The sequence below is a fragment of the Phyllostomus hastatus genome, unplaced genomic scaffold (genome assembly GCF_019186645.2).
Source record: "Phyllostomus hastatus isolate PE091 unplaced genomic scaffold, TTU_PhHast_1.1 phas_scaffold_193, whole genome shotgun sequence".
Classification (NCBI taxonomy): domain Eukaryota; kingdom Metazoa; phylum Chordata; class Mammalia; order Chiroptera; family Phyllostomidae; genus Phyllostomus; species Phyllostomus hastatus.
The window spans coordinates 8,750,010-8,768,314 of record NW_025334015.1 but is presented as its reverse complement, the minus strand read 5'-3'; the positions used below and the strand labels follow the sequence as shown (position 1 = coordinate 8,768,314).

General features: G+C 50.2%; 1 protein-coding gene across 2 annotated transcripts in view; it reads right to left on the bottom strand.

The window, feature by feature from the left end:
- Positions 1-15,253: 15,253 nt before the first annotated feature.
- SNX19 (sorting nexin 19) overlaps positions 15,254-18,305 on the bottom strand; it is a 37,504-nt gene continuing 34,452 nt past the window's right edge. For both annotated transcript variants that reach the window (XM_045860223.1, XM_045860224.1), the window contains 2 exons: positions 17,651-17,738; positions 15,254-16,581 (listed from right to left, as the gene is read on the bottom strand). In XM_045860223.1, coding sequence (XP_045716179.1) covers positions 16,449-16,581; positions 17,651-17,738 — 221 coding nt within the window. In that variant the 3' untranslated portion in view covers positions 15,254-16,448. The remainder of the gene's footprint in view (positions 16,582-17,650; positions 17,739-18,305) is intronic.

Here is an 18,305-nt window from a genome sequence, read left to right as displayed (position 1 = left end):
GCCCCCTAGGGACAGACTGTCCCGATAGCTCCTCTGAGTGGCTCGGAGAGCAGTGAAAACAGTGGTAAGTGGTGAGGACAGAATTGTGGAGAAGGTTGGGAAGGAAGTGGGTAGAGAAAAGAAGAGGAGAGAAAGGAAGACGATTCCATTCTGACCCTCACGCCCCTCCTCCAGGACTTCAGTCCCTGACAAGGCCTTTTCACAACAGCAGGACGGAGTGGAGTGAAAACCCTTCCCCAGAAGGGGTTCCTTGGTACTGCCGGTTTCCCTGAACATGTGTGACCCCCGAATCTTCACTCAACTCTGAGCGTCCCTGACCACCATCGGCGGCCCAGCGGGGGCTCCGCCGCGCCTCCTCTATCAGCCATGTAAGAATCGCAGAGCCAGCTCAGCTTGAAATGCACGTCCCTGAAAGGCTTATTTTGGTTTGGGACAAATCTCATGCCAACGTGTCTTGCCAAGAAATTATTGCTGCTGAACTGTTGGTTTTCATTGCTGTCAAACACAATCTTACCAGGGAGAGCCAGGGAGGGGTCACCATTGAGGGTGGGTGGGACTTTCTCTGAGCCCTCTGGAGAACTAAAAGAAAGAGAAGAACATCTAGAATGGCTGATTCTGGTGAACACCACCCCTCATGGCGCAGCCAGCCGCTCACCAGTGGCACCTACGGGGTCCGGTCCATTTCAGTGGCCCTCCGTCAGCATCTCACAGCCGTGGCCAGAGGAGGGGGGCAGGCAACGAAGGCCTGGAGCCCCCACCGCAGCTGAGGTCTGGGCATGTGCGGGGAGGATTGCCTCCTTACTCCAGAGGCAGACAGTCCTGCCGGCTTCCGCCCAGCTCACGCAGGTGGGAAGGATGAGGAAACAATTTGCCAATATCTGCTCAGGTCCGGGCTCCTGAAGGGACTCGGTATAGGTGATTCCTTTTCAGGAATGCTTTTCAAAATAGTTGGAGGCACGGGGAGGGGTGAAGTTTTATGCTACTGTCCTTGTTCTCTTGATTTTCTTTTTGATTCCAAGAAAAATCATCTCTAATGCAAAACCAGGAGAAAGTTGAGAGCTCAGAATCGGTTCAGATGAATTGTCACATCAGACCTTGTTCTAGGAAGAGTTCACTATCAGGAGTCAAGATGCTGACTTTCTGAGGGTTCATCCCATTCATTTTCCCTCTCTGGGACTCAGTTTCCTTCTTCACACCGCCGGGAGGCTGACCTTTCAGGGATCTTTATAGTTCTAATGCCCTTTGGCTCTTCGAAAGGAAGCCTTGTATCATCCCAAGGGTGACTGCCTGTCGTCACATTGTCACACATTAGGGTTCTTAGTTCAGAGAGAAATGTTTCCTTGTTCATTCAGTTCCAGCAAGCAGGAAGTGATCTCCAACATTCCTGACACCGTGGAGGACACCAGCAACACCCGGTGAATAAAGCAAGGCCTGGCCCTCATGGAGCTCACAGTCTGCCGGGGTCCGATTCAATACAAACTCAATAAAAATGTACAGGTGCACTGTGTCATGTACTATAGTGTGGTGTGACGGGAAGGCAATGGCTGGGAGTCCTACGTGCTCCAAAGGAAAACAGAGCAGGGGAGGGGCTGCGGGGTGAGGAGTGCCCTTGAGACCAAGTGGTCAGGAAAGTCTCCGAGAGGCTGGCCTTTGGGCAGGGACCACAGAGCCAGGCAGTGAGCCGCCCAAAGTGCAGGGAGAGCCTACACCGGCAGAGCAGGGAGCAAGTGCAAAGGCTGGAGGCAAATTCACTCCGTGTGCCGGAGACAGTGAGTTAGGGGATGAAGCTGCATCACTGCACCCATCTTAAGGTTTGATGCTCAGTGCAGTGAGACGTCATCAGAGAGCTAGTCCCTCGGGAAGAAAGAGCCATCTGGGGGCACGTTGCTAGGCACTGGGGGTACTGAGAGATAACCTACAGTCTTCGTCTCTGTGCTGAAGGACCCTTGGCAGGACGCACACTGATTCCCGAGTGTGACGGTAAGGCGGAGGTGGGGAGGTGGTACCATGTTCAAATGTACGGCCCAGTCATACATCAACAGCGGCCTCACCCAGCAAGAGGAGTTAAATCCCAGCCTTGAAGAAAGGGCAAGCTGAGAGGAGGAAGCTTTTCAGTGGAGGAAGGAGCAGGCACTGGGAGGAGGTAGCAGAGGGCAGGGCTGATATGGAAAAGAGCTGGGTTGTAATGAAAGTGGCTCACAGCAGAGCAACAGAAAAAAGTGGAGTAAAGAGGGGGAGCAAAGCTGCAAGGACCAGCAGGTTCCTCTTTCTAAGGCTGGGCGAGAAGGTGCTTCTCTTTATCGCCAGTGCTATTTCATGATGAAAATGGTTAGGACTCCAATGCCCTTATCCCTCCCTGGGAAGGTCAGTGGTCTCCTTTGAGGGGCTAATGCTCTCCAAGTGCTGAAAGGGATGGTTACCTCAGAGGCCACCGGCCCCATTGGCCCGCCCCCAGAGACACAGCTAAGGAAGGATGGCAGCTGAGCATTGCCTTGAGTGACTTGTCTTTCATCGCAGGAATCCTGCAGGCTGGTTTCTGACCAAGCCTCTTCACCAGCGATCACCTTCCTGCAAACCATGGTGACTTGTCCAAAAATGAGCCTCTCTCCGTCTCGGCCTGTGTTGGCCCGTGCCCACTGCGGGTGTGAAGACGCACAAGACCGTGTGTAGCAGGGCCCAGATTGGAGTCTGGGGACCATAGGTGCACGGAGCACCGTGGATGTGGAATCCTCCTGGGGGGGATTCGGGGCCGCGCCTGCCAGCGGCTCCCTGGCGTCCGCCTGCTGCCACCATCTATGAGATAATGTCTCTCCATTTGGGGACAGTGACATAGTGCCATCAGACCTCAGCAGCCAGTGTTCACATTCCAGGCCAAGACCCGTGTGACAGCAGGGAAACCTGAGCTGTGAGGAGACATTCTCAGGCTCAAAAATCACAAACCCGACAGGGAAAGGCATTTCATCAGAAAACGACACCATTTGGGTTATTTTAATGCTCCGGATTTGAGCTGCCCTTTACACAGAGCCCCTTCTGTCACAGGACTCGGTGCCAAGGGACCCTGGTGGATGACTTCCACTTGTTTTGAGCTGCAGAACAAGGTCATGCCTGTTTCAGGCGCACGGTGAGGTTGTACAGGCCCGAGGCCAGCCCGGCCAGGCCTGTGTTTTCTTCACGCGGGACATGCCATCAGGAATATGGGCCGGGCTGTGAGGCTTTGTGGCAGCCCCTGCTCCTGCCCCCGACAGACAACTCTGGAAACTTCTACCCTCATTCAGGGCACAACACTGTGGTGGCCGGTGCTTTCTGGGCAAGTTCTTTGATCATTCTGAACTTGCAGCTAAGCAAGAAGCAGGGACCGTTGTCCACGCCTTGGAGAGCCTGCCGTCAAACAGTCAGTGCACGGACCAGGCTGTCTGTGCACTTGCTGTTTCCCAGCATGTGCTGTGTGCAGTGCAGAACGCAGTCTCACACGCAGCACAAAACACACACAAGCCTTGTGAACGGACGATCGGTCGCACCCTGGCTGTGGCACCGATGGCGACAGGAAGGAGGAGAAGAGGGGCTGTTCCGGTGGGCAACGGCAGGAGAAAAGCCCTGCATGCACATCAGTGAGTCACCCTCAGGTCTTTCCTATCTCAAGGCCAAGGGTAACCGACCCCTTCCCCAGGAGAGTGGGAGAGTCCGTCTTCAGGATGCCAGTTATACTAAGTGAGAGTCCTTGGTTTATAAATTTTAAAAACTTAAAAGAGAGTTGAGTCCCTCTCCAAAGCAATGAAGACGTCATGGTTTAATGTTGAAAGGACTAACTAGAGTTCCAGGAGAGCTTGGTTCTAGACCCAAGGAATGGAAAGGCTTTGGGGGAGCTTTTCGTTTAAACGTTGAAGGCTTTTGGGTCTCACCTGTATATTAAGGATAATATTGGCGTATGGCAGCACAGCCGTCACACAGCCAGAAGCTGGAAGAGCCAGGTTGCAGGCTCGGCTCTGCCAGTGATAACATTTATTACGCACTGTGGGCTGGAAGTTGTTCTAAGAATCCTAAACATACCAGCCCCTTTCCCCACCCAGTCTCTATGAGAAGAGTGCCAGTGGTGTTCCCGTTTCTAATGGATGAGGAGCCTGAGGCTGTAAATCACCTACCCAAGGACACAGAGCTAATCCCTTGGCAGAGCTCGGATTCCTGCTTGGTTGTCTATTGGCAGAGCCAGTTTCTTAACCCTTGGGCTGTTGCCCCTTGAAGAAAATGGGTGAGTGATCTTGGGCAAGAGACAAAGTCCCTGCATTTCAGTTTCTTCTTCAGTAAAATGAGAATACTAATAAATTCCCAAATTACCTCAAAAACTGATTCCCAAGCTTTAACTAAGATATTGGATATGAAATACCTGTAATTTAGGAAGTCCCATACAGGTGTAAAATATTGCATTTCCCAGAGGAAGCATGCAATGAGAGGGTGGATGAGAAAGATTTCGGGACGTGGAAAACAAAAGGACACACTTTGATCATCAACGCTGTGGTCACCCCGAGAAAGGCCACCTGGAGGACACTAGGACCTCGGACTCCATGAAAAATTAGGGGGTGTGGCTTATTCTTCACATCTGCATGGTATCCTTCATCAGTTTGACTTCGGCGGGCTTGAAGAGGAAAACTGTAGGTTAGAAGTGTTTTATCCAGAGAAAGTCAAGCCGTTCCTCTTGGAAAGAGCATCTCAAAGCTTATTTCCTTCATTCATCACGCTCATTACGCTTCCTTTCTGCCTTCTTCAAACCGAGGCCCACGTGAGGCTGGAAAACCGCTGCTGAGATTCGAGTTGGGATGGAATCTGATCACTCACCCACTTCTGGGGCAGATGTTTAGAGAGCGTCATCGCTGCTCTAGACACCGGCCAGGAGTGAGAAGACAGAGTCTCCACTCTGTGTCACCGACCTGGGCGGGGCATATCTCGTATCCAGTCCGACCTCTGTGTCTGGGAGGGAGGAGAACAACATCGGGGGAGTGAGGAGACTCGTCCACGATCACCGTGACCCACGACCGGAAGCCAGCTCTTCAGGTGCCCGCGCCCAGGGGTTCTGCCCCCTTTTGTCGCTTCCCTTCGGGGTGAGTTTGGGATGAGTGGAAATGTATTCCAGATCCATATCATGGCCCTGTGACCATTCCAAACAATGTCAGGTGATTTTTTAAAAACTCATCTTTGAAATGGCTCCTTCACTGCCTTTTATAGGCCTGAAGAGTGAAGTAGGCACCATCTCTCTGGGTCTCCTGGGTACTGTTAATCACCCAGTTCCCTGGGGTGAGGCGTGTTTCCTTTAGGACCAAAACCTGCACCCATTTAGGATGCTGTGTGTTCCTGTGAGCTGAGACAATCAGTCACCGTCATTAACTATCAACCAATCTCCACAAAACTGGCTTCTGCTGCCCTCCCTCCCTGCCTTCCCTCTTCAAATACCAGTGGCAGAGACCCTTCCCACTGGCAGGGAGATAATTCAAATCCTTTGAAGGCATTGCTCCCTTGCAGTTGAGCTTAGCATTAGAAACAACACAGTGTGACAAAAAGCGGAGGGAGGGGGGACCTTTCACCAGAGTCGGGCTGGAGGTCGGAGAATATGTCTCCTAGGCAGGAAACCACCACCATGTTTTGAGCCCAGAATCCCTCCCACGATGATAAAGAGGACCTTCCGCTCCAGCTACCAAGTACGCAGCTGGTACATACCAAGTTCCATGTGCTTATGAGATGGGTCACGATTAAGAGCCATTTCTCTGGACATTGCCGCCTCAGCCAGTCTCAAAAGGCATTCGAATCAGGAGCTGGCTGGTTACTGTGGCAACAGGTCCCTCGGAGCTTTCTCAGTTTCAGAGGAAGGCTGCTACCGCTAGGAACAGGCTTAGGATCCGACGGAGCAGCTGGCGTGTTTTCACAACACGGGGGCAGTCCGCAGCAGACCGAAGCCGAAGGCTGCATGCACCCGCTCACGGGGCGCTTGGTGCTCTTCCTGGCCTCTGGGTCAGTGAAGGGGATTTTGAGGGGTGTGGGCTCTATTGCGTGTGTGTGGGAAGATGGAAAGAAAATTGCTGGATGGCAGCAAGGATTCCACGCCTATCAGAAGGAAAGAAAAATATTGCTCACTGACACAAGAAGGCTGCCAACCTCACTTACGGATCAAGCAACCGTTCATAGGCGAAGTCTGTTAGAAGCCTAAGTGGAAAGGGTGGAGGAACTGGCCAAGGCTCCTGAGAATTTGTGAGATGACAGGGAACCGTAAAGTGCCACGGCATGGTGCTTGATGCTGGGAAACTCTAGCAAATGAGACGGTCTGCCTCCAGGGGTTCACAGAGAGGCCCTCTCCTACGGGTCGGGCTAGGACAGATGCTTGTCTACCAGGTGCTTCTTGAAGAGGTTGGCTGGATGTGTTGCAAGCAAGTTGTGCTAACTCCAGCCCACTTAAGATACAGTTTTCTTTAATTACATTTTACTGTTTTAAATGGACTTCTTCATTACATATTGCGTGTCAGTGCAGCTGTGAAAGGCATATAGAACTATGAACAGATGCAATTAGCAACAGTTTTTGGCTTTTACGCATCACCTTTCCCATTTGAGCACTAATTCTTTGTCATTTCCTCACCAGTCTTCATAAAATTTGTCCAGGAGGCTGAACTGGCATAGGTGATTTGAGGGGCAGGAAAGCTTTAGCAATATCTCCAGAGGTTGTTTTATATTGTTTTAATGTCTGAACTGTTTTTACAACAGGTTTTCTACAGAAAGCCCAGCAAATCACTAAACTCTCCAACTCTTAGAATTTGGACTGAAAATCAGGGGAACAGATTGACGTGGCTGTGGTTTCCAGGTGGGCGTCTTAGTCAGCTCACACTGCCTTAGCAAACAGTATGACAGGGTGGCTCAGACAACAGAAATTCATGCCTCACAGTTCTGGAGGCTGAGAAGTCCCAGGTCAGGGTGTTGTCAGGGCCGGTTTCATCCTAAGGCCTCTTCTCTTGGTCTGTGGGTGGCCACCCTCTCACAGGCACTTCCTTTGTTAGGCAGGATGGATAGCAACCCAGGCAGAGAGGGGGAGGGGGCACGTTTCCCTCATTAATTCAGCAGTCCTGAGCCTGGTCAGATAAGGTTGCCAGGCATTCCAAAAATCACAAGAAAAACCGCGATACCGTGGGAAGAGAGGATCCCTTGAAATTTTGTATGTGTCATTTCCACTATCTGGGAAAGAAAGCCTTCGAAACTGTGTATTAATCCCTGGGTCTGGAGAGGGAAGGAGGAGGGGAAACCTAGAAGTCGACTACAAGCATAAACCCCCTAAATCTGAAAAGGTGGGGCACTCAGACTAATTGGGTGCCTGCATGCAGCTTCGTGCTCAAGTGTATTTCATAAATAAACTTGCTATTTCATTTCCACCATGCATGTTGTCTCTTATCTGAATTCATCTCTTGAGAGCAAGACAAGAACCGAGGAGGAGGATCCCCCAAACTCGGGTCTCCCTGGTAAGGGACCCCCCTGCTAAGGGACCCCGACCTCTTCTTCAAGTGCATGAGGAAAGAGGACATTGTGGTGTGTCTTTCTCTTCACACAAGGGCATAGTCCCTATGTGGGGGCTCCGCTCTCATGACTTCATCTAAATCCAGTCTCCTCCAAAGGTCCCCTCCTGATACCATCACACGAGAGACTGGGACTTCACTGTACAGAGTAGGCTGAGGGAGGGGGAGGCGCAAACATGTAGTCCATGGCATTGTGTGAAGAGTTTGGAGTACGTGATGAATTCATCAAGATGTTTAATCTTAGGGTTGATAGTTATTCTGATTTCACAGGGGAATACCAGGTCAAGCTTGCTCATAGAACATAAAATGTGGAGTCACGGACAAGCTGTATCATTGTATTTAAGGTTCGTGGGTAACCTTAAACTGAGGTCCATATTCATTTATCCAAAAGACAATTAGAGTTGTTAAGTAGCCAAGTTAACCCACGAAGATTGGTAATCTGCCACAGGAGAATAATTTAGGGATAGAGAGAAAGCAATTTTGGAGCGACACAAGAGAAAGGAGAAATGTTGATCTTCAAAGACATCATTTTTGAAGTTGTATTTTTTCTGTTACTTAGTTTTGTTTTTGAAGAAAAGGCATTCAGAAATAAGCAGAGAGAGGAATTGGGTGAGGAAAACTGCTGGTCCAAGGCTGCCTGCTCTAAGAGGGACCAGAGGAGGAAACTTTCTGTCACTGGGGAAAAATCCACAGAAACCTTCCGCTTATAAAGAACACAGGTCATTCCACGCCAACAGTGGGTGTTCTTCCATATCCCAAACCTGGGTAAGTGGGGCTCGCTGACACCTAAGCCCACGCTCAGCCCCCTCCAGACTGCTCCGAGGAGGTGCCCAGCCCGGCCCTTCAGGCACGAAGGCTTCAGTGCTCACTGTTGCAGACTCACATGCATACTCACCGCCCCCTTAGCTGTCCAGACAAGTTTTTGCCCTGTAAAGGCCATGTGCCACTCCCAAGCCCTTGTCTGAGCAAGGGGACACACCTATACGTGGGGACAGCTCGTTTCCAACATTGCAGCTCCGACTTTCTCTCTCTCATTTGAACAGATCACGGAAAAGGAAACTTCTGGGTTCCTCACCCACAGGCAGGATGTGCAAAGCTGTGTGGAACAGATCTGGTGTTAATTACCCAGTGCTCTCCACTGGAATAAGTGGTTAATCTCAAGGAGGTTTACGCCGGAGACTGACCAGCCTGTCCCCGGGGGGCATCCAGAGCCAGTCTCGGCCCAGAGACTGTTCCACGGCAGGTGTTGTGCGAATGTGCGCTGGGACTTCATTCCACGGCAGACGAGCTTCTTGTGCAGGCCGACTCCAAGATAACACATAAATTATTAGTTTGTTAATTATTAGCACTAAATTATTAGTTTCCTTCTTCCCTGAAATGTGTGTCTTCCCTCTCCAACTGAACTTCCTCCTCTGCTCCTTCACCCTCTCTTCATGGTAGTTGCATTCCTTATAAATTTGTGTCTGAGGCAGGGAAAAAGTTGATAGAGAAAAAGCTGAGAATATTTCCTGCAGGCAGATTTTTCCTCCCTCCCTCCCTCCCTCTTCCTCTCCCCACTCTTTTTTCCTTTCTCTGTTTTCTGATCCCAGTGAGACAGCGAAGACTGGGGAGTAGACAGTGTGTGCTGGGTAATTTTGTGACTGAATAATTTAAAAAACTATTTTCAAATCAGAACCGATTTTCTTTAAAAGCGCACAGCTTTAGAACCTTATGGCCCATGTACCGCAAACAGTACTGTTACAAATGGTGTGGATTTTGGCATAGAAAATATAAAAAAAAAAACTTCATTCATTTGCTGTTTGATTTGATGAAGATACAAGGTTCTAAAAAAGAAAATTTGTTCCCCCCTCATCCCTCTGTAAGTATTATCCCCAGGAAATTCTTTTTATTAAAGTTACTCACAAATTTTACCTCCTAAAACTTAATAAGCATAATATTTAATTAGATGAGCTTCAGTATTTATTTTGTATCTACTACGCACTAGGTTTATACAGGGTGGGCAAAAGGAGGTTTACAGTTGTATGTGGAATGGAGCTTATTCTTGTATTATTGTTTATTAATTACTGTATTATTTCCCACATGAGCAGTTCTGTAAACCTACTTTGGCCCCACTCTGTCTATGGGAAAGCTGAGGAGGCCTAGGGTTATAACGAGAACCAAAGGGACACAAGATATGTTCCTTGCTCTTGAAGAATTACACTCTTACCTAAGAATATCTATCTGTTGAATTATCTACTGGCCTACATACCCACCCCACCCCATACACACATTGATCTGAGGGGCAGTGCAAGTAACTCTGAGGAAGGAGAGTTCTGATTGGCACCATCACATAAAGCATCATGGAGAAGGTGGGACTTGAATTGGCCACAACAGAGAGAGGGCGCCCCCTATGCACGGCTGGAGGGAAGTGACCTGCCCGGTGGAAAGAGGAGCCTGGGCCAAAGGACAGAAGGAGAGAGCAGACAGATCAGCCCGTGCATTTCTGTGGAACCATCTCCACGGTGCATTCCACCCCAAGTAAAGTCCCACTGCCAACCAAGTCCTCGCGATGCTCCAGGACACGTGAAGCCTAATGAAAGGTGCCCTCAATGTTTTTGAAAGAACCCTTCATGTGTATGGAAAATAGAAGGCAAACTTTTGACACAACCACATGGGGCTGGAAAGGAGCTGGCTTGCCATCGCCGTCTTGAATTCGGACTCCATGTGAGTGTTTGCAGAGGATGTCACACCAAACAGTTATTGTTGTTCATAAGGCCTGTCCTCCCTAATGGCAACATATGAAATACAGACATTTTGCTAAATCACAGTTAATCTTTTCCATAGGTGCAGGGGCAAAAAGATTATTTCTCAAGGGCACAGACAGGCAAGAGGACCGTTTCCCCGGGCTTACCACCAGATCCAATGCAATCCAGTGCGGAGCAGTCACAGCTTCTGAAGACAGGTTAGCGCCTTTATCTGCGGTCGCAGACTTCTGTGTTTATCTAGCTTGGTTTAATCCATGTGTCTGGAAGTAATTATAGCCAACTCTCTGCTGCTCATAATAACGGGGAGCAGCAGTGACATGGTACATAAAGGAAAGAAACACAAGCCGAAGTGCAGATTGTATATAAGCCTAGATTTACCTCAATCCCTGTAACACTCCAGTATTAAAATTAGCTTGCCACTTCCCAAAGAAACACTGGCTAGTGACAAAGAGGGCGACTTTGGGTTAAAATGAGTGGATAATGCAACTTCAAGAAATGTTTTCTAAGTTTGGATCTTGGTATTATTACTTTTCTTTGGTCACATTTTCCCTCCCAACCTTCCACATCCCAGACATGGTGAGTGGGGACTCGTGTCTGCAGGTAGGGTTTGACTCATCAGGGTATGTAGAAAAACCAGGTTTTGTCGCGTTGGTGCAGAAACATCAAAGCCAGGAGCAGTTCTCCGTATTTCATCACGTGCTTGTTTTCACTTCCAAGAAAGTGTAGTTGAAATGTGCTTTCAGCCCAGAGACAGGTGAGAAGTGATAGGGAGGCAGCAGGGACGCCGAGCAAACTTGAGGGCAGTGCAGTGTGTCTGCCACAGAGGCTGCTGTGGCCCAGTTCCTCTGGCGCTACGGGGCGGCCTGCTTTCAAACCCCACTACTGTTGGGTCACAGCAGGAAAGAGGTTCTGACGATTTTCAGTTGTTTCTCTCATACACATTCTTCTGGCTCCAGGTATTGTTTTGTTTTTAGGCCAGCCGGTGCTGTCTCTGCGTGATAGGAACCATCACACTTGCCTCGGGATGTGGAAGCTATGTTTGGGGCAGTGTCCCCTCATGGGCTCTCACCTGAGAAAGACCGTTCTGTGGGTGGCAGCGTCTCTCAACGTTTATACCACAAAGGAGCGATGAGGTTTGCTAGCTGGGTCTACCCTTCAGTGGTTGCGTTCTCTCGTTCCCAAAGGCAATGTGAACGCTGCTGCCCTGTGACCTCTGGCACTCCCAGCGGGAAGGAAATGGGAGCCAGGTTATGGCATGGCTTATTGCAAAAGCCTCATGGTGTCCCCCTGCCTCCCACCAAGTATCACTGCTTCCTCGGTTCCCATTCTCTTTTGTATTCAGCACAGCTGGCTGGCTAACCTTCCCTTCCTCATCCTGGGAAAGCACTCCTTGCTCCACTGCAAACGATGGCTGGCGTCGCCAGCAGGCTGAGGGGCTTGGGAACCTGAGGCCTGCCTGCCAGAGGCAGCTTGGCTGAACCGGCCCGAAGCCAGGCGTCGCCAGCTGCTCCCACAGACAGCACAGGCCTGAGAAAATGATGCCATCGACATTTGCAGAGAACGGCACTTGCACTTTGTAAAGCTTGTTCGTATATATGATCTCATTCATTTCTCCATGAAGCTACCGCCTGTACAGGGATTAGCAGGAACAAACTTGAAACGATGGAAAGGAGTCCGAATGTGACAATGACAGCAGCAGGTGTAGGACTAGGGGCTGTGCATGTGCACCATCAAGCCCCTTCATCTCTCAACCAGGGTGATAAATCCTCCTCAGAAAGGGTCTTTGAATATTCCCACGGTGCGAAGGGACACAATCCCAGGTTCCTTCACCTGCCCCGCCAGGCAGCCCCTGGTCCGTCCAGCCTCCAGCGCTCTGTTCCTGCACACTGTGGTCCAACGGCGCTGCACTGCGTAAAGCTCTTCACTTCTTTTATTTTTGCCTTTCTTCATTGTAGTGAAATATGCATAACGTGTAATTTACCATCTGAAGTGTGCAGTTCAGCAGTGTTACTGCACTTACACTGTTGTAAAGATCTGCGGAGCCTTTTCATGCCATGGAAGCGAAATTCCTCACCCATCGCCCCACCCTTGCCTGCCCTCTCTTCCAACCGCCCGCAGCCCTGCTCTTCTGTTTCCCTGAGTTAACTACTCCGGGCCTCAGGGAAGGGGAATCAGGTATTTGTCTTTTAGTGACTACTCTTTTTTATTTTTAAAACTCCTCACCCAAGGATATGTTTTATTGATTTTAGAGATGGGGGAGAGAGAGACACACACCAAAGTAAGGGAGAAACATTGATCGGCTGCCTCCCCTATGCACTCTGATGGTGTATCGAACCTGCAACCATTCCCTGGCTAATTCTTATTAATTCCTCAGGAGTCAATTTAGATATGAGCAGCTCAGGCTTTCCAGGGTCCCCCAATCTCAAGCGCCCTTGCACAATCACACCCAATTGGAGTTGTCTGTTCTAACCCCTTGATTCTCAAAGTGTGGTGGAAGAGCAGACTTCTCCTTGGCGTACACCTGGGACCTTGTTAACACGCAGCGTTCCAGGCCTTTAGTAAGATCCCAGGTAAAGCACACACACAAAGTTTGATACAAGTTGTTCTAACTTACTAGACAAGGGGCCTGCCTGCAAACCACTCGTGGGCCAAAATCTGGCTGGTGGCCTGTTTTTTTAAATAGTTTGATTGGCACGCAGCCACGGTCACTTGTGCATGTATTATCTGTGCTTTCATGCGACAGTGGAAGAGCTGAGTAGTTGCAACAGAGACCAACGACACGTGGCCACAAAGCCTGAAATATTTTTTCTCTGGCCCTTTACCAAAAATGTCTGCTGGCTCCTTTACTAGACCGCAGGCTTCTTAAAGGGGAGAAGCCGGTCTTGTTTTGCTCTGAAAGCAGAAAGGCAGGTTAGTATAATGGTGATGGTGTACGCTTGAGGGCAACCAACAAGATTTATAGCAAGTTCTGCCATTCCCTCGGAAATGACTCTGCCTTATGTTCCTGGTCTATAAATGGGGATATATGATGAAACCTCCCTACAGGGTTGGTGTGCGGGTTAACTAAGTTTCTGTACGTGGAGTGTGTCACGTGGCACCTTCAGCAAATGCCACCTCTCAGCTAGTACCAGGTACTTTGAGAGGATCGTGGGGGACCGTTGATGTCAGCAGAATAGCCCATGTAATAGAAACTGTCTAGGACATTCACTCTCTGCCTCTTCCAACATCTAATGATTTTTTAGGTATCTCCCCTTCCTGGCAGGTGGCCTGCTGTCTGGGGGCTGAGTACCCCTGGTAGTCTGTTGTGATGCCACTCTGTGTCCATGGATCGGCTCATGGGTGGGCAGTCTCTGGCCAACGGGTCATGACGAGATTCTTGAAGGGCTTCTGGGAAATGGTTTCCGAATTCTTTAAAAGAAAAAAATGGAAGGGATTCGTCTGTTCCCTCACAGGTACTATTTTTGTATGAACGCAAGGACCCAAACTGCAGCCACCACAAAGACGGATGGTCCGAGTCCAGACTTCCACGTCCACCCTGGCAGAGCAGGAGGATGGCAGGAATCTCTAGCCCTTTCTGCGGTCAGAGTGGCTGAACCCATGAACCCTCCCTCGGGGCTCACCCACTCAGGCAGTCCTCTCGTGGAAAAGCAATAAATTTTCCTAGTAGTTTCAGTCCCAAACGCCCTAGCTTGTTATCACCAGGGACCATGTTTACACATATTTTTACTCCACCCAGGACCTAACGACTGTTGTTGGGTACGAGGAGAGGAAGTGTAGCTGGAAAATGAATGGGCTCAGTAGGGGAAAAAAAAGGATAAACAATGTCCTGGATTAGTACAGGCGCCGTTCCTCGTTGCCTCTCATCACCCTCACCTGGCGGTATCTTTGCCCCATACCTGTGGCTCTCTCCCAAATGCCTATCTCCTTGTTGTCTGAACTTGTTACCCAAGTAGCAAGTTGACAGGTTGATTTGAAGCCAGATGGGTTTTGATTATTTCCTTGGTGATATCCATGATTCCCCCTTTGGGTAGGAGGGTATGAAGACAGCTTATCTTTTTAGGGCAGAGTGACTGCAGGTGGGGTCTCTTATGTAACATGAAATACACGAGTTTTGGGGGTTGGAAGTGCCAAAAGATTCCTTAGAATTTATAGCCAGAGGGATTTTCTGGTGTGCCAGCTTCTGTACTGGTTTTGCACCACTTCTGAGCCAAGACTAGGAGCTGAGATTCAAAGCAATACAGGTGGCTGCATAAATATGAGGGTAAAGTAAGGGGAGAGAAGGTAACACAAGACAGGGTGCCACCTGTCCCGAAGAGCACTGTGGCCCCAGATGTCCCCTGTTGCCTGAACATGTTACAGGAGGTAAAGATCGGCTCCAATAAGTCAGCTGGAGTCACGCAATTCCACACCCCTACAAATGCTCACCAGGACGGACATGCGGAACTCCTTCTGCCTGGAGGGGTCTAAGAGGTAAAAGATGCTTGTGGAACTTTGGAGCCATAAAAATCACTGTTAACAATCAACTTCCAAGGTTAGCAGGCTCCAGGAGACACTATCTCAGTCATCTCTTTGCCCCGAGGTGGTAACGACAGTTACAGTAGCACAGAATTCAGGGTTAAAAGCCTGGGGATTTGCGGAAGTTGGCAGAACCATTTTACTCGTGTGCACATCACCTGCTTCAGAGTCTAAGAGAATCTTGACTCTTGTTGTAGACCTACCCGTTCTTATCAGATGCCCCTGTGGATGGAAGGGTCTGGAACTCAGTGAAAGGACGGCTCTAAAAGGCCAGCACTGAGGGAGGAAGGGTGGGCACACGGCTCCCAGCCACACCCTTCAAACCTTTTCTCAGCTCTCGCACGCAGTTAATGTACAGCACTTCTCCAGTGTCCTCCCTTCTGCCTCCTTCCCTACCAACACTTCCTCCTCATTGTTCCATTGAAAAATTTTATTGATGAGAGATAACACTGATTTGTTGTTCTCTTATGTATGCATTTATTGGTTGCTTCTTTTATGTTCCCTGTTTGGGATCAAACCTGCAACCTTGGTGTCCTGGGATAAAGCTCTAACCCACTGAGGTCCTTGGCCAGGGCCCCACTGTCCCACTTTTCCCTAAGACCCTGCAGCCAGACAGCCCCTTTGGATTTGTCACTAGTGTTCCTAAAGACTAACTAGACCCTTCAGGACAGGAAGTTAAAATGTTTTTGTGGGCAGTCAATTCCCTGTAGGTTTGCTAACAGTATGGGTTCCGATTACACTCCCGGTCAGACTGGAGGAGAGAGAGCCCGCCGTTGCTGGCTCCCGCTCTCTGGGCTTTCTCAGCCGGGGAGCAGGTGTTTCCCTTCCCACTGGCAGCACTGAGCTGAGTGTGCACGTTGCCTGTGATCCTGCTGAAGGAAGACAGGTCACAAAGGACCAAACTCAGTTGACCTTGGGGAGGAGACTAAGAGTAAATAGAAGCAATAGAATCTGTGATGCACTTTCTCTCAGGAAAGGGTGTGGAGAGAGGGGTGGATCTACCAGAGGCTTTGGCTGTCTGCTCTGAAGTCTTCTGGGTGGGAAAGGGGAGCCCCCAGGGAGGCAGCCTCCGATGACACACATGCTCCTTAGGGCTGCTGTGCAGCAGCACCGCCAAGAGCAAGACGTCCCCGGAGAAATGCTCCCGCTCCCTCTTCCAGACCTGTGGGAAAGCAGAGATCTGGCTTTCAAGAATCTTGGTGGACTTCCAGGTTCCTGGTGGGAATGGAGAGCTCAGGAGATTATCTTCTCCTCCACGGAAACCTGCTCTCTTTTCTTCCTGGTTTTACCTACATGTTGAGTGTTGGTGGATTAGGTGCACGTACACACTGGGCCAGGCTACTGGCAAATAATCTTATGAAGGAGGGCAAAAGGGGCTCCTTCTTTACCTCGCAGATTGTCTGTGAACAATCGACCCAGGAGTGACACCCCAAACACCAGAGAAGGTGTGACAACTGGACATGCACACAGCTGCACGCACACCCCTCTCAGCGGCTCCAGTGGAGCAGAGCCGAGGGGAACCCGCGTCGCCAAGACCCGGGCCTTCCGAGTCACCGCCCAGCTCCAAGGGCGAAGGCCGGCCAAGTGGTCTCTGGGTGGCAGAGACACCCTCCTCCCCACCCTCCGAGGAATGGCGGGTGACCTGCACCTAAGGGGGGACACCCGTCTTCCCGGCACTGTCTGGGGTATCAGAGGCAGAGGTGGCCGTGGGGGGCTCCTCAACAGAGGCGCTGAGATCCAGGAATTCCAGGATGATGTCCCAGAGGCAATAAATCAAATGCCTGAAACAAATGGACAAAACAACTCAGAGAAAGGTCTGGTTTAGTCAAGACACCAGGTCTTGTTTACGACACTTATCTAACCCCCCGCCCCCCATTACTGATACCCTCAGTGGACTCGAAACTTAAACAGCTTGACAAAGCCTCTGCCATGAAACAAGTTTGCTGAACTGAGAAAGGCTCTGACCCCAGGACAGGCGGAAATGGAAGTGGAGACCAGATTTCAGGAAATGCTATATATAATGTTTATGCAGCGACGTTAGCACATCCGCACTGTTCCTGTGAGGCGGGTATCAACTTTCTAAGCACCGTCAGAGCTCCTGGCTGCTGCTTGTTCTCGCTCACCACTGCAGGTTTACTGGTTACCTCACGGGCAAGGGGGTGAAGGCCAGGACCCTTGAGAAGTGGGAGTCGGTAAGTGCGGTCTGCTCCGGGACAGGGTCTGACGGAGGAGTGGGTGGACTCAGTACTTTTCAGAAGCATCCCATCCCCAGGTACCAGCCAGGGGAATGCCTGTCTCTTTTGAATTATCCTAGGAGGGTTCACCTAGTATTTCTGGTTGCTTTACCAAAGTACAATCTCATCACTAAACAAAAACAGTTCCTGGTTCGAACACTCATCAGAGCTTTGCTGTGAGGCCAGGAGCCTACAGCTGAAAACCACTGTGTGGCCTATGAGGTACGGCCCAGGGGACACTCTCAGTGTTCTGTGTGCACAGAGCCTGGCAGACGCTGGGAAGAGTCACTGAGCACACTGCACATGGCTGGAGGGTGACAGGGCATTGTCAGCAGCTCGTGTGGGGGCCTGCACGGGGTTCTTCCAAATGCAAACACAGAGGCTGGTGAAACCCTCACTCACTGCCATGTGACAACCCACTCAGGAGCCAACAGCGTGGGTCTCACTGAATGTGTGTTGTGTGTGGACCTGGACATCAGTCTGCAGCCAGGGCCCAGGGCAAGGAGAGACTGCAGTTCTGTTCTCCGTGTGGGCTATTCACTTAAAAACCCTGGCACCTCTGAGACCAGAGACGGCTTCAGCTATGCCGACGCTGGGTCCACACTTTTCGGCCTACCTGTTGATGAGTGGTTGCTGTAGTGACTCTAAGACTAGGCTCCAGCTCAGCTTGCATTTGTTCACCCCAAGGATTTCCACCACAATATCTGCAGAGGAAAACACAGACGCGGTGTCAGTGTTACAGCGACACCTCACTGTTGGCACTACCTTTATTCAAATGGGTGTTTTAGGCATATCTTTGAACTACACAGGCAAACTAAAAATCCTCCGAAATAGAGAAAAGCTATGAAAACACATCTTTTAAGTTAGGTGTCTAAAACTGGGCTTCCAGAAATAATTTTGTAACCTGCCACTGAAGTGCAGGTGCCGGATGGTTTAGGTTGGAGAACAGAGGTTACAACCAGTGACCAGCACTGCCCAGAGCCAGGGGCTCACACTGCACCAGGTGAACAGAGCAGAGCCACACACCAACTGCCTCTGCTGCCCTCAGAAACCAAATTTGTACAAAGCAAAGAAAAAACCCCTCTTTGGAATTTGTTTTTGCCCACTGCTAAGGACCATGCACCTTACTCCACATCCCCAATTTATCAAGGTTGAGCTTCTGCAGGACATATCATCTCCTCCCTGGCTCAAAATGCTGTGAGCTGGCAGAGAACCCAAGCCTTCCTCCGGTGGGAACGGCTTGGAGACCTGCCCCTGCAGTGTGGGCAGAG